Genomic DNA, 20,851 nt, shown 5'->3' with positions numbered 1-20,851 from the left:
ACCAGAACGCCTTAGATATCGGAGGGCGATGCCCCGGGCATTCGTAGCGACATCCTTCCGATCAACGACGCCGATTGCGATGGGTTTTCTCCTTTAAAGGCAAGCCGCACCGTCGGCCTCTGATCCCTTCCCGAGGTTTTTCCCTGCCGCCGCGACAGTCGACTACGAGCTACAACTTGGTTACTGGAGATTGTGGACTGCGTCAGCAGATGTAGTGATGCGCGAGAGAATTCTGGTCGGTGGAAAAAGTTCGACAATAGATTGCCCTCGAACCCGCTGACGGGTGACGGGCTTGAGAAATACAGCACCTTTTGTGCCATTGGTATGCTGGATGGTGAAGGAAGCGGGGTATCCTGTACCTAGCTAGCTCAGCACGTCTTTTGCTCCAGTAGGAGATTTGGCTTCGTTACAGCCACCCAGACGAAAAATACACATACATACATACATACATAGCTCAGTGGGGCGAGTGACCTTCCTAAGGGCTGTGGCACTCAAAGGGATAAAATGTTGGCTATACTCCGTCGGCTCTTCGCGTCTATCGGGATTCGACACCTCAGCATCGGAATGTTAACAACTGGCATCACCACCTTCATCTCCGGGCTTAATATTTCAATAGCTCAATTTCTAACAAAGGCGAGTACGATTCAATGGGGAAGATGTCATTGCCTTTCCTCTCCATGACTACGGCTTTGAAATCAGACCGGCATGGCTCATTCAGGCGAGTGGGGAAATTTATACAGATTATTCTCAGATCCGAAGGCAAAGGGACAAAATACTCAAATTGCCCTGACAGTTATGCCTCGCGCCGGCTTCTTCCTTGCAATTAATTTGTACATACAGTGAGGTGCAATAAATTTGAATCCAAGATGAAGTATCCGCCTTGCCGCTCTAGTCCTGCCAGAAGCCTGACTAGCTATATCGGGTAGATATCTAGCCCAGGTAGGCAGTTAGCTAACCAGATTAGGCATACACAGAGCGAAGGGATAACTCCCGATCGGTTTAGCAAGGAGGCAGGTACTTGTGCCTTGATTCAAACTTCTTGCATCCCACTGTACATATCAAGCAACATCACTCCTCACAAGCACCCTCGGCCGCCAGGGGGTAATGATGATGACAGCCAAGTCAGTCGACCCGAACAAAATAGGGAATTTGTGAGGAAGGTAGGCGCATTTCCGACGTAGCGGCAGTCAAGTAATTGCAGAATCATGACGTTTCTTTTCGTCTACATTGCTCCCTGCTGCGTCCAACAGCTCCGAGTGTGAATCCAACAACTTCCTCCTGACCACATAGACCGCCATACGCTTCAATAAGGACAACCGTTCCAGGCCGGACACGAGCAGTTAGTTGGACCCCCTCGCCTCTCCTCCGTCGGCAATTGAATACGGACCGCCAGGCGTGTAAATAAGATTGGTAAATAAATAAGAGCGGGAAATGAGACCGGCAGATAAGTGTTTGCCGGTTTTAGATAAAGCTGAACCTTAACTGAAGTCCGAGAAGTTTCCTTCGAAAGTTAAAGTTGAAAGGTTAAAACTTAGAAAACTCTCTTTTGAGGGCAACTAGATACACCTCTGCAACGTCTGGTTGAGAAAAATCCATTTTGATTGAGAATGTAGGATACGTTCTTAGGAGCAATCCAGCTGATACCAGCAGAATCCATAACGTCAACTTCAAAGGTCGCCTTAGCACTCTTTTTGTAGTCATTCGTCCATCCGGAACTGCAAGTGACTTCATCTTCCACTGGGCGCGTTTTAGGGGTTGGCGACCCATGTGTGAATATTCTTTCTGTCGACACAGGTTAGATCGTCGGCTGCATCCCCTTTGGCGTTATAGCCGTGAAAGTCCACACACCACTGCCCTTTACGACATGCTCTTTTCCTTTTAGGCAGTGTTTCAACGTAGTTTCGCTCACCGACGCAGTCAACCTGAAAGGTGTTGACATCAGTACCGGTGCGGTCACACGTAGCCTGCTCGAAATGCCATTTACCGCCTGTTTGTGGCCTAAATGGTATGGCAAGGCAAACTTCTTCAGAGTAAGAGCTTCGCTTGTTCGGAGTGCCGGAGGTAGAGCCAGAAGGAGTAAGCTGAGACCTAAAGCCGAAGGGACCAGGGTGGGGAATCTATCTACCAATGTAGACGAAATGTAGATGTAGATAGATGTAGATCTACATCTATCTATCTATCAGGGGTAGAGATGGATTTAATGCTGCATCATTACATAAAATGCGCTTTTTGCATTAAATATTTAAAGCAAGACGCGCTTTGTATGCATTATTTCCTGTCGCACTGAGCGTGCTTAAAGGGTTAGAGTGAATATGATGAGCAGCAGCAAATGTGTTGATTGATGTCTTAAGTTTTCTCTTGTGCGGGGTATTCCATCCCGCACAGTTACTTAAAGCATATAGCTAGATTACTAATGCCTACCCTGCGACATTTCCTCTTCTATCTTAGGCTTAGCGCCTTCTATAATAGGTTTAGTGCATAGGAACAATATAAGTCCTTTTCCGACCTCCTTTTCTCCACAGCCTTCACCCGTCTGTCGATGTATCCCCCTGAAACTTCTCAATTCGACTCCCCACTACCTTCAGACCCTCCGTGTGTCTTCTACAATGCCCAGAACCCCTGGAAGGCCAGCCGATCACCAGGTCCACCGAGAATTTATCACGCTTGCCTCCGACGCTAGTTCGGGTTTCAAGAACTCTAGAGTCAAGTGCAAGCACTGCGGCCACGAGATAACCAAGGGCACTACTCGTCAGAAGAAGCACTTACTTCGCCATTGTCCCAATTACAAAAGGCAGCAACAGTCTCAGCAGCCTCAACTTACTCATCACTTTCCTGTAGTGGACAAGACCTTTAAGCAGATGCTTGATGAGCTTGCTGCTATAGCAATTTTTGCTGATGGCCGTCCATTTAACCTCTTTGAGTCCAAACGAATGCGGATTCTGTTGAGCAAGCTAAACACTGCCTGGCAACCACCGTCTCGTCGCCGAGTACAGCGGCTGCTAGCCCCGACTTATTCTCAGTACCACAATCAAGTCCAGGCTATCCTCGACCAAGCAGAACATATCAACGTAATCTTTGACGCCTCAGACAACATCACAAGTCATCGAATTATCAATATCTCGATACAGGTGGCAAATGGTACGGCGTTCTACTGGAAGACGTTTGATACAGGACAGATTCAACACACGGCTGAGCACTACATCGATCTTTTGTATCCTGAGCTGGAGATAATTTGCAAGGGCAACTTCTTGCGAATTAACTCGTTTTGCACAGATACGGATAGCGTGATGAGGAAAGCTCATGTGCATTTGGCAGCAAGAAAGGAATTCCAACATTGCTTCTTTTCCCTCTGCGATTCACATGGGTTACAGCTACTCATCAAGGACATCCTAGAGCTGCCGTTCTTTGAGGAGGCATTCAAAAACGCTACGTTAATTGTCACCTTCTTCAAGAAGTCGAAACTGCAGTTGGCTCGATTGAGAGAAGCACAAAAGGCTGCTTGGGGCCACCATAAGGCGTTTTTATCTGCGTGGGTCTTTCAGTTTTTCTGACTCCTAGCTATAGCTGACTGCTCGCTTTAGTGTAATCACACGCTGGGGCAGTCAGTTCAATGCTTTACAGTCAGTTTTACGCTGTAAAGAGCCTCTCCAAGCATACGCTCGCCGTCCTGACGTAAGGGCAGAGCTAGCCTCCGGCTCTCTCGAGCTTCTTCCAAAGGTGCTGGAGTCTGTCAATAACCCTCACTTCTGGATACGCCTAGAGACTGTTTTGGCCATAATTAAGCCTGTCAACAGTCGTCAGCGTGCCTCAGAAGCCGATCGGGCTCACATCGGCCATGTGATTCCTCGTTGGCTGGAGATTAAAGCAGAATGGAAAGCACTTGACGAGTCTCAGCAACATCAAGACGTGAATTTCAGCGAGCTGTATTCCGTATGGTTAAACCGTATGGATAAACAGACATATGATATTCATTATGCGGGATTTGCATTACGGCCTGACACAGTCGGGACTAAGCTTGAAGAACAGCTGATGATGAAAGTGCTGCAGTTCTTTAAGTCAGCAGTCAATCCTGCTGACTACATCAATATTGTTCGAGAATTTAACCACTTCCGAGCACAATCGGGCGGCCGGTTTGCTGCAGGAGGCTTAGTCTATTCAAAAGAATGGACTCCATTAGATGCTTGGATGCTTCTTGATAACCAAGGCAGCAAGCTGGCTGCACTTGCAGTCCGGATCTTTGGAACCATAGCCAATTCAGTTCCCTCAGAGAGATCATTCTCGGCAGTTAACTTCCTCCACAGCAAGGCACGCAACAGACTCACACCAGCCAACGCTGACAAGTTGGCGTTCATCTACATGAACGAACGGGTGCTAGAGAGGATAACGCAGTCTCAGAATCAACCTCTTGATCATCGCAATGATCATTCTACGGTGGTCAGCTGGGAAGATTTGACAGAAGACGGTTGGCTTACACTCGAAGATACGTATATGGAAATTCATTGCGCATCAAATCTGGAAGTTGACGCTGTTGTCGGCGAGTTCACTCACCAACCCGCCTCCGACGGAGAAGAGACAGTGGTGGACACACTTGAGGTCGAAGATGGGTCAGAGAGCGAAGGAGCGGGGGAAAAATTGACCTAATTTTGCTTGGTTGTTTGTATGATATGGCCCATGGGCAGCTTCATAAATGGGTCGTAATATTGCAATAAAAAGCGCGCTTTTTATTAGGAATAAAATGCTGCTTCGTTATAATAAAAAGCAGCTTAATACACATGTGTATTATGCACGTGCCCATCCCTACTTTCGGCAATGCGTTAGGAATGCTAATAGGGTTGTCAGCCATGCCGCGTAAAACTTCAACAGGCTGATTTCTTAAGAAACTTAAGTTGATTACATTTTGGTTCCTTTGCAGTGCTTTTTAGGTTCAGTTTCTATCACATGTCCAATCATCTTTGCCTTTAAACAGGATCTTGACTGCGGGGCTAAAAGGCTCAAAACTTGGAAAGTGATTTTTCCCTTCTACAAAAAGCTGATTCTCTCTTATCTATTTAATCTATTTCGAACATATATCTCAACAAATCTATTACATCTTTAAGCTGTAATATGTTAGCCCTAGTTATTAGCCTCCTAGGCATCGAATTACTCCTGACAAGCACAGCCGTAGCTTTCAGCAATGAAGACTCACTGATCCGGCTTGGCTTCCTTCCATTAATGGGAATAGCTACTTACAAAATCATGATCATCTGCGCAAATGGACAGCTAGAATCACCCATCGCCCACGCCGTCCTCGGATCGGGAAGTGTCTACAGAATCATACACTATGTCGCTATTGTATTGCTGGATCGCTGGTCTTTCGAAGCCAAGGGGCCGACGTCATCGCTAGGAGGACTGGAGCCGGCGTCCGACATGGCTAGAGAGGAGTTCTCATGGTCCTTAAAGGATCTTGAGGAGAGAATTCGGTTCGGCATCAGAGTCAGCACGACAACGCGGTTCTCGACTACGAAGTGGAGCATCAAATACGTCCCGCAGTTTGATGACAACAAGCCAGGGCTCGTGCCTGCTCGCTCTGAGTTTCTATGGCGTACTTTTATTCGAGTGGGTTCTCTTGGGTGCTGTCTTGGATTGCTAGGCACCTTCGCTCAGAATTTCTGGAAACATAACGCCTCAATGTTCTCTCAAGAATACGTACCCGTCTATTCGCGATTACAAGAGGTCACTCTAGCGGAACTGAGCATCAGGATAGCGGGTGTACTAAGCTACTGGGTGATGCAATACCTGAGCCTCTCGCTCATGTATGGCTTTCTGTCCTTCCTGACGGTTCTAGTGCACCTTTCCGATGTCGAAGAAATGGCCGCCGGTGTTCGGCCCAATAAACGAGACGTGGTCGATTGCCAGGTTTTGGGGGTGAGTTAAACTTTTTAGTCCTGTTTCTGGCTTTAACTAACTGTGTGCCAGTCGCTTCTACCATCAGAACATCCGCCGTGGATGTAGCAGCATTGCACATTTCTTGACGTACAGCTGCCTGCGGCTCACTACGGGAGGTTTCTTCGGTAGGTATGTTTTTGTTTCCTTTGTTTTCGCAATTTCTGGCATTTTTCACTTGCTGTCAGATATGGCACGTGGAATATCGAGGGAAGAGAGCAAAGCAATAACTTTTTTTCTGATGCAACCGCTTGGTATGCTGTTTGAACAAGCTGTTCAGATTCTTTACGATTGGTTGGCATTCTCTGGACCAGTCTCTGTTAGAGCGAAAGATAGTCCTACACGTCTTGGGCGCGTAATTGGTCATGGCTGGGTTCTTTTCTGGGTGGTATGGACGTCACCAGTGTGGATCTACACGTCCCTGCAGCAACAGTAACGGAGAGTAAAATAAGAGGTAGATAGTAGCAACGGTTTGAGTCCGTGAGCCTAAAACTCTTCTAACTTCTGAATATCTCTTCTATCACCCTCTTTATGATCGCAATGTGTACTTCAGTTGTGGATTCCAATTCTTAGGTTTACCTGCTCCGAACCGATTCCTGTCTGGCATCGGCACCGTGTCTGTCCGTTTCCCTTTCTCGTCTAAGAGATGGAAGTCAAAAAGAGTTACGAAAAATGCGACGACCATGGTAACCTCCATCCTGGCTGCCTAAAGCGATCAATGTTAGAAGATATGAGTCTACACAACAAGACGTTATGCTTACCGTCATTCCCAAACAAGAATGCCTGCCAACTCCCCAACCGAGATAGGCGTACTGGCCTTTCTTATCTTCAGCACGCCCAGTTGCATACCGATCAGGATCCCATTTTAACGGCTCGGAGTAAATATCTGGGTTGAAGTGGCAGTTATCAGTGAGGTAGACCTGGGTTGTCATTGGGTCAGTGGTAACTTAAGCGATGTTACACAGTGGGCGTCTTACGGCGAATGCATCTTTTGGGATAATCTCGTCACTCCCAACGATGGTAATTGATTTATCACTGGTGTTCTTTCGACAGAATGTGCCTGGCAGCTGGAAACGAATCGTCTCTTTCAAACAAAGGTCGATCAGAGGAAATTCCGATATCCATTCCTCTAAGCCGAACCGAGAAAGAATGTCAATTATTTTGCATGTTTCCCGTCTTTGGTCAACTCCGTGACGAGCGAGGACGCTGTCAACTTCTTTCTGGATCTTATTGTACCATGTTTTATTGGTGGCCAGGTAGATAAGAAGCCATGCAGCGTTGACGCCAGTGTTGAGCTGCCCTGCAAAAAGCCCACCAGCAAGAAACTAGGAGAACTTTTGTTAGCCATAGGGATCAGATGCCACTCAGTTATCCAATCTTACTCCAGTGATGCCGGCGATATCTTCCCCGGCGTCCATTAAGAATTGCAACGCGTCATCTTCTTGCCTACCTAACCTTTTACGATCATTCACCAAACCTTGCAGCATACCGTACAGTCTCGCACCAGCGACCGTTCTCTTGATATGATCGAAGGTGGGAAGCATAGGGAACATTACGCGGAGTGGTGACGCGCCCTGAGAAATATCCTCAAAGAGTCGCATGATATGATCTAGCTTCTCGGGTGAGGCGGCGATCTCATCCGCCCCCACCAGACGATTTGTTTGTTGCCAAACGATGCGATAAATATCTTCAAAGGGTTTCATGGTGGCGTTTTGGTTGCTAGCCTTTCTGATCAAGGACTCCATTATACCTTTCACATCGGCGGCTAGTATTGGGGTTCTTCGGGAGAGGTATGCTTTCTTGAAAAGTAGTATAAGAGTTTTGCCAAATTTAGACTGATACTCCCCGTTATCTATGGCGACTTCTGCACCGCTCTGGCGGTGAGGCGTGCCTGTGAACAGAGCGGCATACCTATCAAGAATTTCAGCTTCTCTCAACTCAACACTGTAGGAACAGACCTACCCTTCGCCGGCATTCAAATGATGATTTTCGAAATACGTCTTGCGACCGCTTGCGCCAATACTTACTACTTGATGTTTGCCCAAGTAAAAGCTAAAATGGTTGGAAGCGCTCATGGCGAGACCCCTGAGATTGAAGTCGCCATGCTGGGTGAAGAATTGAGGGGAGCCTATAATCGGCCAGTCCTCGAAGCTTCGTGGCGGAGCGCCTTTGGGAAATTGAGGACGGTGAAAGAAGAGAGCAAACAAATAGATGATTGCGATAAGGGCGGTAGATAAGATGGCCAGGTACCAACTTGTATTGACGTAGAACAAAGCCATAATGAGCTGCTGTTTATTAGGTATATAAAAGGTGCCTGGCGATATCTTTTTATATTACTTCGTGTATAGAGGATTACATTTTCTTAAATGTCTAATCAGATGAAGGTCTTTTATCTCTTCCAGCGTGGTTGCATAGCTGTCTTGGTTTTTTTCCCCATCTAACCACAGATATCGGGCAAGCCGGGATCTGCTACATACATACGCGAAATTTCCAATGTCGGCCAGACCTTAAAACTAGCTTCTGCAGGGGTTAAATGAGTATACGTACGCAACTTTAGCTGAAACGGTCTTTCTGTAAACCTTGATGCAAACTTTAAGCAATACACTGGGGTGCAAGAAGTTTGAGTCTAATATAAAGTTTTTGACTTATTGCTCTCGTCCAGCCAGAAGCCCGACTAGCTATAGCGGGTAGATATTTAGCCCAGGTAGGCAGTTAGCTAACTTGATTAGACATAACGCGGAGCAAAGGGATAGCTCCCGATCGGTTTAGCAAGGAGGCGGGCACTTGCGCCTGGATTCAAACTTCTTGCATCCCACTGTAGGTACCTATTGGCAGAAACTCTAAAGCTCACCACTCGTGACCTCTTACTCACCTTTAAGTCGGGGTTTTACTATATATTGCTGCTCTCAATAAAATAGCTTTGCTTTACCACAACCCACACCAGTAGTCAAGATGTCTTACACAAGTGGCCACATCCAAGCAGACCATCCCTCGGTCATCAAAGCATACGACTACCGCACTGCCGAATCCTGCTGTGCCTATCTTATCCCGCATCTTCAGCCGCATTACTCAATCCTCGATGTGGGGTGCGGACCTGGCAATATCACCTTGGGTCTCGCTAAGCTTTGTCCTCAAGGCAAGACTATCGGCATAGATATCTCACAAGGAGTCATCGACCATGCCACCTCTCAGTACTGTAGTCCTGACGTCCCCAACCTTTCCTTCCAGGTTGGCGACGCCGGATCACTGGAGCAATTCTCAGACGACAGCTTCGACGTCGTCCACGCTCATGGGTGCCTCTTGCACGTCGCAGACAAGGTCCAGTCATTGAAGGCCTTCTTGCGCGTCTGCAAACCCGGAGGTATCATCGCCGTGCGTGACGCCATGTCGTTTGGAACCATCTGGTCGCTCAAGCCAGACTTGCCGGGCATCCGCGAACAATGGGCAAAGCAGCGGGAGGCGTTGCTGTACATGGGATCTGACCCTGATACGGGGCTGAAGAAGAAGGAATGGGCGGTAGAGGCCGGGTATGAGAAGAATGGCGGGCGCATCTTTATTAGCCAGAGCCCGCAGTGCATGGAAGTCGCTTTGCGAAACTTCGAGGGGGAGATTGCTGAAGGCGCTATCAATACTGGCTTTTTGACTAGAGAGCAGGTGGACAGATTTAAGGTTTCATGGGATAAGTGGGAAGGCACTGAAGGTCATGAGTTGGTTTGTCCAGCGACCGATATGCTGTGCTTCAAGGGCTTGTTAGGCTCCGAGTAAGCCTGAGTGATAGCGGCTCTAGGAAATTGTGACTTATATTTGAGAAGAAAAGTAATAAAACAGATATAATCAATAGACTAGGTACATTTTGATTTTTCCTGAAACTTGTGAACATAACGTCCGAGGGCCATCATGGGATACGCGTGCCGGGTGCTAGTATAATCGAGCCAAGTAATGTTAGGAAAAGCAACGCTTACATAACCTTCCTGTTCCCATGTCCCGCCTGGGATTTCCGGTCGATTAGAAGGGACTTGGGTGCGCACTAAGTACTTGATCCCTCGTCTGATTGACTCATCCTCAGAATCAAGGTGAGAGAGTAATCCGAGAAGGGCCCAAGAAGTCTGCGACGGCGTTGAATCCCCCAAGCCAGCCAGAGATGAGTCCCTGTACGTGCGAAGTGTCTCGCCCCAACCACCATCTGCGTTCTGCATCGACTTCATCCATACAAGTCCGCGCTGAATCATCCGAGAGATGTTTGAGTCGAATGTATCATCAAAAAGTGCCAGAGCCTGTAGTGCACTGCCGGTTCCGTTGATATAATTGACATGCCATCGTGACTTCCACGCTCCTGTGGCTTTGTCTTGTGTTGAGTACAGGTAGGAAATAGCGTTGGCGCAGGATTCTCGTATTTTGAAAATGAGAGCTGACGGCAACTTGTTGCTCTCTGTGGCCTTGTTGTCTAAGTCTAGGACATAACCAAAGCCTTCCAGAATTCGAGCGGTAACATCAGGCACCGGAGCATCGTAAAACTCATTGCCTTGTCCGAAAGGGAACAGGTTAAGAAAGTAGTTCTCGTTGTTGACGTCGTAGCAACCCCAGCCACCGTTGGTGCACTGCATGCCAAGAAGCCACTGAATTGTTCTGATGCAACAATCAGACGTGAGCTCTGTCGGTTTCCATGACAGAATGGCGAGCAAAATTGTGACCGTGTCGTCAGTATCAGGGTACCAGTCATTCTGTTAGGTTCGTCAGTTTTGAAAAAAAAGCGGAGATTGTCAGGGACTGACATTGTACTGAAAAGCCCAACCGCCAGGTAACAGTCCCGGGGCTTGCACCTCATAATCACCTCGTATCTGTAAAATTTGGGTTGACTTGAACCACTTCACTGTTTTGTCTAACCGTTCATCGCCGAAACCAGAGTCGGAAAGCCCAAGTAAGAGGAGGGCAGTGTCCCATGATGGACCGCAGGTGACCTGGTTCCGCATGCCGGCTTCATCCTTCCAGATATAGAATGAATCGATTGCATGCAGCAGGCATTTGATGGCGGGGTCCTTGAATTCGTAACCTTGACAATAGAGAGCAAGAATGCAGTTGAAGTTGGCGGGCCAGAATGACGCATAGCCGCTCTCGGTCTGCCGCTTAATCATGAACTGTACACATTGCGAAAGAGAGTATGCCCGTAATGACGTTTTCTTGACGATGGGATCCATAAGAGCAACTGCTTTGTCGGCGAGGGCAGCAATACATCGACCGTATTCACCAGCTTGCCATAGCCTAGAGACGCTGGGGTAAAATCTCAGACGTTGATCTGTAACATCCGGATAAAGCTCTTGAAGGAATGACTTTTCAGGCACCATCAGGTCGGCTGGTAAAGGGAAAGTCGGCTGATGATGGCGTAAAACCATCATTGCCACAGCTGTCACACGCGACCAGTGTGCGAATGCGTATATGTTAACGGGGCTCCAGGTCGGCATCAGCATCAGCTCCGCCGGAACTTGGGCTATCTGGTCCCATTTGATGAGGCCGAAAACAGCTAGGAGGAACTGTGTAATGATGCCAACCAAGGGAAGACCTCCACGACTCAATATAAACTCTTTGGCAAGTCTCATAGCTTTGTCATCTGATGATACACCAAGGAGCTTCAGCGCAAAGTAGCCCTCAACCGATATAGATAGATCACCAGACTCTCCTGGCGCTAGAGACCATGATCCGTCTGGATTTTGCTGAGCGAGTAGCCATTTGCGAAAGTGGTTTCGATCCTCTGACTGCCTGAGACTGATACCAGCGATTTCGCGCAAGCAGACATATTGCGCGGTAAAAGAGATATTTGATCTAAGCTCGGTTAACCAATGTCCATCGGGTTTCTGGAGGCTGTAGGCGTAGTCGGCAGCCGGCTTGAGGCACTCCTCGGCCAACTGGGGCAGGCTAAGGTCCATAATCAATAGATGGAAACAACGAGAATGAACGGATAAAAAGACTTGGCGGGCGAGTTTCCACAACGCTGGAGGAACAATTAGCAGAAAGTTATAGCAGAAACTTATCACGACGCTGGCATCTGTAAAATCCGGATGAACTGTCACCAGCGACCGAAATCTTTACTTTCACTAGCCTCTCCACGTTCAAATCCTAAATTGATGGTACACACCCTAGCACGGACATTTTGTCGAATCATTTAGGCCCATTCATTTGGATAAGGAACGATAGTGTTATAATAAGATTTAAGTCTCATACGGCTTTAACTGCCGTATTGAGATTTACGAGGCAGAATACGGTCCTTCCGTTAGAGTCTGCGTATCCCTAGCTTGGCCACTAGGTTGACTAGACGATCCAGAATACAATCAGGAGTACCACCTGGCAGACCGTGGACCTGTCAGTCTGGCACAGTGTGTCCAACAACCAAGTCAAGTAACTTGGTTGGTTGAGGTGGGGCCCCATATGTAGCCATCTGGCCTATGAGATCCGTTCTCCTGAGGGCAATAAACACTGATGTTGATGATGTGGCCCCCCACCTCAACCAACCAAGTTACTTGACTTGGTTGTTGGACACACTGGTCTGGCATTATCCTGTTAGACATTACGTGTATTCGGTTCATTGATGTGAATTGGTGTGTATTCATGTTGTGTTCTGTTGAAATCTGCCCCTTAGAGGTTTTACCATTTCGGCTGTAATCTTAAAGTATCCCTGCTTGCACGTGAGGCCCCAGCACCTGTTCAACATATCCCATCGAGTGCTAACTGACGCCAGGTACAAGGAGATAAAGAGTTACAGCCAATTAGCGCTCTGCCCAAAAAGTTGTGACCCAACCAGAAACCGCATCTTATCCGTAGATGGAGATAAAAGCGGGGTAGTTGTACAGTGGGATGCAATAAGTTTGAGTAATGGGCGTGTATCTTCTTTTGCCGCTAGCCTCTTTGAACCAGCTACCACGTACATATCAGCTTTTACACAGCTAATAAGATATAGTGATTGGCTAGATCGAACTTCTTCCTCAGATTAGAAGCAAGCTAAGCTCCAAATAGGCTAGACAGGGGGTATCAGTACTTCGAAAGGTATTCAAACTTATTGCATCCCACTGTACCTGGCGTCAGTTAGCACTCGATGGGATACTTTTCAAACAAAGGCTACAGTAGGGGGCAAAAAGTTTGAATCCCATTTGCAGTACCAAGCTAGCTGGTACTAGACAAGGGACCCCAGATACCTACTTTGCTAGCTATATAAAGCAGCTCATTAGCTCGATCAAGCGACTGTCTAGCCCAAAGAGGTTATCTTGCTGTCTAATTGAGACTAAAGCTAGTCAGCGGGCGGCGACTTGAGGGGCATTTAAACTTATTGCCCCCCACTGGAATCTGTAGTGTAATAAGGTTTAAAAACGTTCATTTGGCTTCCCTAGCGAGTAGTCGTACGACTTGTAAAAAGTATATTAACGTGGTTGATAAGCAAGTGGGACAGACAAGCAAGTGGGACACTTTTCTCTACCTTAAAACTTTCAATCCATTTAAAAACACCACAAACCATCTGATCAATTAAAACTACTTACTATACTCTTCCCCAGAGGTCTCAATTACTACCTGACATGTCCTTGCATTATGCCCGGCCTTGCCGCATACACCACAACGCCGACCGCCTGGTCGCTCCGACCTTCCTCGATCACCACTTCTCGATGATTCAGCCACTACCTGCGCATTAACATCCATCTGATCAATTACTTGCGATGCTTCCTGTACAGTCATTGCCCCTCCTTTCTGTAGTCTAGTCCTTTTTGTCGTTCGGCGCCGGCTTAGTATCTCATTTGCATCTCGAAGATTTCGCACCTCATTTCTCAATAAGACAACCTCATGCATAATTGCCCTTGTTGCTTTAGTATTTGACTTTAAAGCCTCTATAATTGACTCTGGGGAGCTGCTTTTATGTCTTCTGATTCGTCTTTCTAGGTATTCAGACTGAGATTGAGCCTCTGTTGCTGTCTTAGGAGTCTTTGAAACCCATGGGGTTGATGGTTGGCTGACCTCCCCGGGAGGCGTTGGGGTTCGTAGCTGCACATCAAGCTTTGAGATCACGGTTTCTGGGTCAAGAGGAGCAAGTCGAGCTCCTCTAAAACCCCCCCGGATATTGCTTTCTGTAAAAGTAGCTTTAAAGGCGGCATAAAAGGCCGGGAAGAACTCAGTCTTGGAAATATGGGTTATAGAGCATCTGATCAGATGCTCTATTTCTTGACCATAAGCCTTTTTCAGTACTGCAAAGCACCCAATATCGAGAGGCTGGAGCAGATGGGATGCATGAGCAGGCATACAGAGCGTAATAATCTTGTGATCCTGGCAATATCTCTCAAAATCGGCGGAGTGGTGGCTTTCATGACCATCAAGGATCAGAAGACGATAGGGACCAGTTGATTGGTTAGTTGTAGATCGGTCAAAGTGCTTTAGCCACTTAAGACCCAGCTCGTTATTTGTCCAGCCATTTTGGCTCGTTGCGATAACCCAATCGCCCAGGAGGTCGCATTCTCGGTACCAATTCGCAAGGTGATATTGGCCTGCACCAATGATAAACGGCGCGATTGATTGACCTTCAGCATTAATCGCCTGGATAACTGTAATCCATTTACGATTTCCAGGCTGCACTGATTTTGGTCTTCCTTGCCTTTCTGAGCCTGTAACTGCCATTCCGGCCATTATAAGGCCCATCATAAAGCCAGTCTCATCAAAGTTCTAGATATCATCTAATCGGATACCGTACTTTGCAATTGTGTTCTATACAAGCCTAAACCAGCCACGAATAACAGTCGGATCTTCGCACTTGGCTCTCTGGTAGTCATATCTCCGAAATAAACGCATCTTTAGCTCTGGTTGTCGTTTAACGAAGTTATAAGCCCAGCGCTTGCCAACAGGTGACGCATTACGGTCAGCTAGTAGAGAATTGGCTATTTCTTCTACAAAACGCAATCGCGAGGGAAATCCTCGTGAATCTAGGTCAAGAATGAATTGGACTATAATCTGTTCCTCTAGATCAGATAGCTTCCGTGACTTTTGGATAGTATCGCGTCGCGATTGTATACCCTTATGGCGGCGCCATAGCTTCATTCGCCCAACTTTATAGATCTCTGCAGCGCGTCGGGGTGTTAATTTTGGATTATTTTGAAGGGCAAGAAGGGCAAGAAGGATTCTAGATTCATCAGAGGGCTGTGACATGTTAGGCGGTTGAGAATTGATTAATCAGATAGTTAGATGTAAGGTTGAGGGATTTTTGTCCCACTTGCTTGTCTGTCCCACTTGCTTATCAACCACGTTACCCATCTTCAAGGGAACTTAATATAAATTTTAACGTATATGATAAGCGAGTGAGCCAGACAAGCGAGTGAGCCACTATACTGTGTAGTATAAAAACAGCCTACCCTATAGTGCTCTAACTTATAAATAAAATAGCTAAAAATCTGAAAAAAATATTTCTATACTTAGTATAGTTAATTATACTAATTCATATTTTTAAAAGATTTTTATCTATTTTATTTTCTATATAAAACCTTAAAATACAGTGTATTTCACAGTGTAAATAGACTTTACTATATAACTTTTTAAAGAAAATAGTTATAATTTTTATAAAAGTAATATATAAAAATATAGTAGTTAAATATATTAAATTATATTTTTTAGCTATCTTAGAGTTAAATTGACCTTTTACGAAAAGTTTAAAAAAGGGCTTTTAAGGTGAGAAATGTAGTGGCTCACTCGCTTGTCTGGCTCACTCGCTTATCATATACGTTACTGTCTCCTTTATTGCGTAATTATTTACATCAGGCCACATTGTTATATTAAGTGTAACCCTTTAATTGAAGTCTATTTAAGCCTTTTCTTTTGAACTCTAAAAAGTAAATAACTTAGCACAGTGGGGTGCAATAAGTATTCGCATCCCAGCTGTATCGGAAGCTTGTTACGGGCACCCTTACATGTCTTGTGTACTTAATGGCCGCAGGGAAAAGGTCAGGCTTTTAAGTATCAAGTACCGGGTTTCAGCTAAGAGCTTAACTAAAAAGGTTAGAAGCTGCCAAAACAACCTACACACCTGCGAATACTTATTGCACCCCACTGTATGTGAGGAAAGAAACTTCTAGGATTTCTCTACCTACAGTGGGGGGCAATAAGTTTGAATCCAAACTCAAGTACACGTTCGCTGACTAACCGACGCGAGTCCAATTTCCCACGTAACAATACCCCAATCAGGATAGCCTTTTGCCTGATACAGCTTAGCACTTACTTTATCAAGCTAAAACTTTATATACGGGAGCTAGATTACAACAGCTGGTACTTCAGCCTGGATTCAAACTTATTGCATCCCACTGTATAACCTTTTACTATAACATAAACTCTAATAGGGTTAAATTCTCCTTAAATATCTCACATAAGAATTCTAATAAGATAAGTACTAAAACTATATACTAAATAGTTAGAATTATTACGACTTAACCTTTACCTTACTTAACTATAACGTAGTTGATAAGCGAGTGTGACAGACAAGTGAGTGTGACACTACTTTATACACCTTAAAATCTAGTTTTTAAAAGCTTATAAAATACCTAATTTAAGCCTAAAATAGCTATAATTTTAATAGCCTATATATAAGTTTTAAAATAAGCTATATTAATTTTTTTAGATTTTTAAAAAAATCCTATATAGCTAGTATATAAAAACTTTATTTACACTGTATAATTAAGCTTTTTTATATAAAATAAAATAGCTAAAAATTTAACAAAAATACTTTTTAATATAGTTAGCTATTGTTAGACATTACGTGTATTCGGTTCATTGATGTGAATTGGTGTGTATTCATGTTGTGTTCTGTTGAAATCTACCCCTTAGAGGTTTTACCATTTCGGCTGTAATCTTAATGTATCCCTGCTTGCACGTGAGGCCCCAGCACCTGTTCAACACACCCCCCCAGACTGGCCATCGTGGTTCAGTCTGTGCAGTCCGTATTCCTATTGTCAGGTTGGCCATCCTTCCGATCCCTTATTCGGCTTTTCCTCCATCGAGATGTTCCTCTGTTCTGACAAAGTCATCCGCAGTGAGTTCCTTGGTCCTTCTCTCTTGAATCCTGTCCTTGATATCCACTAGGCCAACCTGTGTGACGAACTTCTGGAACTGCTGAGCGGGTAATGCCTTCGTGAGGCCGTCCGCAATCATCTCGGTGGTGGGAGTATGCCGGACCGAGATCCGGTTAGCGAGTGCTTCCTGGCGTAGCCAGTGGTTATGGATGTCGACGTGTCGAAGTTTGGTCTGCAGGAGCGCCACGTCGGCATTAATAAGCCGAATGGTCTGCGCGTTATCGCACTGAATAGTAATTCTTGAGTTATCGAGAGTTACGCCGAGCTCGGTGATTAATCTGGAGATGAACATGGACTCCTTCGCAGCCTGCGCAAGTGCCAGCAACTCCGCCTCTGTTGTAGAGGTAGTCACGGTGTCCTGCTTGTTGGCGCGCCATCCAATAATCCCTCCAAATAGCTTCATCACGTAGGCTTGCGAGCTCTTCCGATCGATTGTGTTGTCGGCAAAGGAAGCGTCACTGTACACATCAAACGTGTCTGTTCCGCCGAGTTGTAGCGCGAGTGCCCTGGTGTTTTGCAGATACCGGAATAGGTGGTCCAAGGCCTCATGGTGATCGTCGCTCGGGTTCATGTTGAATCGACAAAGTCGAGAAACAGCAAAGGCAATATCGGGTCGAGTGATTACTGCCAGGTAGAGCACTGATCCGGTCTTGCGTTGATACTGCTGTATTGACACTGTTGATGCGCGCTCTTCGTTCGGAAGAAGTTCTTTCGTGGTCATTGGAGTGAGGGAAGGCTTTCCCCTTGAATCCTGAAATGACTAGTGATCTTATCCACGAATGACAATTACGACAGCCAAATCAGACGTTGGTTTCGGTCGCGAATAATCTCAATTCCAAGAAACCACTGTAGCATATCTCCTCCAGAGAGTTGGTACTTTTCTCGAAGCTTGCCTATCGTCCATTCGACCGATCTTTGATTGGTCTTCTCGTAGGCAACAATAAGGTCGTCCACATAGAAGAATATCAATATTCCTCCTTTCGAGAGACAGCATGGCTCGTGAGGTACAGACTTGAACCCAATGTTCGTAAGGGTGGTGGTTAGTTCCTTTTGCCAAAGTAATGGTGACTGGCGCAAACCGTAGAGTGCTTTCTGAAGTTTGAGAATCAGGCCAGGCTTTCGGTAGCCTCCGGGCATCCGCATGTAGACGTCCTGCTTCAGTTCAGCATTGACAAAGGCGTTGACGACATCATACTGGAGAAGTTCTAAATCAAAGCGAGCAGCTATAGCCATGAGTGTTCGGAAAGATCTGCCGGCAAGTGTGGATGCATAGGTATCCTCGTGTGTCGACTTGACCTGTTGATCGCCTCGTACAACGAGCCGGGCCTTGCACTTGGTGAACCATCCGTGCTTGTCGAACTTGTACACATAAACCCACATGCAGTCCAGGAGTTCCTTGCCTGCGGCTTCTTCTCTCTGAACCTCACGCCAGGAGCGCATTTCTTTATGGCTTTCAAGATGAGTCTTTTCTGCCTCGCGGAATAGGTCACCTAGTGGATGGTTCTTGAGGTCTTTATGCCTTTTTGGCAATATTGGCATGTCTCGTCGGTGTATTCGGCGTTGGCCGTCACCTAAATCTGTCAGCTTTGCAGATTGTGTTTTGCGATTGGGAGAATCCATCAGCTTAGTAGATTCCCCTCGACTTCCCGTAAACTGAGGTTCTCCGCTATCAGGGTGGCAGCTGGCCGAGCTCGCCTGCTTCTCGAGCTTCCGCTTACTCACCACCTTGCCATTCCAGGTCCCTTTCACAGATGCGAGTCGACCGGCATTAAATGCGGCCTCCCAGTAACTGCTCGGAGTTGAAATGACACGAGGGGCTCCATTTGCGCCGTCTCGTCCCGGGGAAGTGCCAGCGCTAGGTGGGACATGCACCATCTTCGCAGCTCGTAACTGAGGGGGGTTTTCCCCCTCCTTCCTCACGGGAGGTTCTCTGATAGTAGCGACCAGAAGGGCAGCAGGCCGTAGAGGGCAAGTCTCCGGGGTCAGGTAGGGAGTGAATCGAGCGGTCGTGTAGGGGTGATCAGTCCCGTCAGGCTCTTCTCGATTGCGATCTCCTACGACTAGTGTCCTGCCAGTCTCACCCTGCGTAATCGTGGGATCACGTTCAAACCCTCTATGTGGATAACTTGCAGCCTCCCGCTCAAACGCTAGTCCTTCAGGCAAGGCGCTTAATTCCTCGTCTTCTTCTTGGGTAGAAGCATCCAGATTTATGCTAGATCCCTGTGGGACCTCAGCATCAGTGAGATGCTGAATAAGTTCTTCTTCGTTTAGTTCTTTTAAATCATCCTTGAGGTGTTGCACATCCCCAGAGAACGTCTCCTTCTCGTTGAAGATCACGTCTCTAGTGGAGATGACCTTGTTGGTCAACGGATTCCAGACCCTGTAGATGTTTGTCGAGTTATACCCGACCAGGTATCCTATCCACCCTCGGGGATTGAGTCGTTGTCGCCGATTCTTCTTTTTCAAAGCATCGGTCGTCATCGCAAAGGCTTTACAGCCATACACGCGTAGGTGTGTTTGATCGGGCTTACGCTCCGTGACAACCACGCCGTCCCTAAAGGCAAAGTAAGTGTAGAAACGCTCATATGGCGTCTTCCAATTGTAGATATACTTGGGTGTCCTATTGTATAGGTATACGGCAGCACGCCAGATCTCAACCCAAAGGAACGAAGGCAGCTTTGCTCCGATTCTCATCGCGCGAGCTTTCTCCTTGATCACACCCCCCGAGCGCTCTGCGCCGCCATTTTGACTTTGGGCATATGGCGCGGAGGGCTCTAGGCGCATCCCGTTTTTGATACTGAGGAAGTCACTTACCTGGTGACTATCCGGGATCTCGTTATCACACTCGATGACTTCGGGTCTACACTGGAGTTGTCGCTCTAGTGTTCTAAGTAGATGCTCAAGTGCACCGATAAGCGTTGGTGCAGTTCGATCGGGAAGATAATAGTCCCAGATATAGCCAGAGTAACGGTCGGTAACCAGCATAGCTGAAGTGTAGCCTGGATCCCCACTCATGTCGTGGAAATCAATAGTGAGTCGGATTCCAGCCTTCTCGGGTGGAACTCGTCTTTGTCGACGGACTTGGCGCTTCACCTTCGCCATTCCACAAGCATCACACTCAACCGTGGAGATCCCTCTGATCTTCACCCCCCGAGATTGGCCCACGAGGTGCTTGAGTGCTTCAGGCCCTGGGTGTCCAAGTCGAAGGTGCCAAAAGGTTTCGTCTCCACTGCGAGGAGGGCGTTTAGTCCACGAATCATACTGTTTCCGTTTGGCTAGGAATGCCGCTGCCGTTGTTGATTTGTCGATATACTCCAGTACGTACTGGTCGAAATGATCCGTCAATGTGCAGAGGATTGAATCATCTTTCCTGCGGATTTGGTTGCTGTTCCCTTTGGTATCCCAGTAGTAGCCCCTTTTCCGCAACTGGCGGTATGACACAATATTGCACGCAAAGTTTATGCAATGAGCTACATCTTGCAATCTGAGAAGAGAGGGTCCTTGAGGTCCTCGAACGCGAATATCCACGTTCCCGTACCCGTGAATGGCCACTGGTGACTCCCCTGCGTAGACGAAGTCCCCTGACGGCGCCGGTCGGTAGTTGAGGAACCTGCATACTTCATTGAAGATATGGATTGTCGATCCAGAGTCAAGGATGGCAGAATGTCTGAGAGGGTAGGGGGCACAGTTGAAGGCTGCGATAAAGTTGTGCATCACTAGGTAGCTTGCCTTGACGTGTGCCATACCCCGCCCAAGTCACTCGTCCTGAGTGGTTCTGTCTCTACTTTTGGACAATCGTTTGACTTCCTCCACCAAACCAGTATCGTTCTTGAGACGGTCGTTTATTA

At 46.9% G+C, this 20,851-nt stretch overlaps 4 protein-coding genes across 4 annotated transcripts; 2 read left to right on the top strand and 2 right to left on the bottom strand.

Annotated features, from left to right (window-relative positions):
* Positions 1-5,022: 5,022 nt before the first annotated feature.
* Positions 5,023-5,991, top strand: FOXG_17456 (uncharacterized protein; the record flags this gene model as incomplete). Its single annotated transcript, XM_018397463.1, has 2 exons — positions 5,023-5,904; positions 5,956-5,991. Exons 1-2 carry the CDS (start codon positions 5,104-5,106, stop codon positions 5,989-5,991), a joined length of 837 nt encoding a protein of 278 aa, XP_018258506.1. The 5' UTR covers positions 5,023-5,103.
* Positions 5,992-6,391: 400 nt separating this feature from the next.
* On the bottom strand, positions 6,392-8,340 carry FOXG_17455 (uncharacterized protein). The gene is made up of 5 exons (XM_018397462.1): positions 7,885-8,340; positions 7,305-7,833; positions 6,900-7,247; positions 6,684-6,842; positions 6,392-6,628 (listed from the first exon to the last, which is right to left on the bottom strand). The coding sequence occupies exons 1-5, from the start codon at positions 8,199-8,201 to the stop codon at positions 6,452-6,454; spliced, it is 1,530 nt and encodes a 509-aa protein (XP_018258505.1). The 5' UTR covers positions 8,202-8,340; the 3' UTR covers positions 6,392-6,451.
* Positions 8,341-8,801: 461 nt separating this feature from the next.
* On the bottom strand, positions 8,802-11,987 carry FOXG_17453 (squalene-hopene cyclase). Its single transcript, XM_018397460.1, has 2 exons — positions 10,695-11,987; positions 8,802-10,643 (listed from the first exon to the last, which is right to left on the bottom strand). Exons 1-2 carry the CDS (start codon positions 11,841-11,843, stop codon positions 9,765-9,767), a joined length of 2,028 nt encoding a protein of 675 aa, XP_018258503.1. The 5' UTR covers positions 11,844-11,987; the 3' UTR covers positions 8,802-9,764.
* Positions 8,875-9,687, top strand: FOXG_17454 (uncharacterized protein; the record flags this gene model as incomplete). The annotated part of the gene is made up of 1 exon (XM_018397461.1): positions 8,875-9,687. One exon carries the CDS (start codon positions 8,875-8,877, stop codon positions 9,685-9,687), a length of 813 nt encoding a protein of 270 aa, XP_018258504.1.
* Positions 11,988-20,851: the final 8,864 nt, after the last annotated feature.

Source organism: Fusarium oxysporum, chromosome 14 (genome assembly GCF_000149955.1).
Source record: "Fusarium oxysporum f. sp. lycopersici 4287 chromosome 14, whole genome shotgun sequence".
NCBI classification, from domain to species: domain Eukaryota; kingdom Fungi; phylum Ascomycota; class Sordariomycetes; order Hypocreales; family Nectriaceae; genus Fusarium; species Fusarium oxysporum.
Note: the sequence above shows the minus strand (reverse complement) of the source record. Positions and strands in the feature narration are given on the sequence as shown.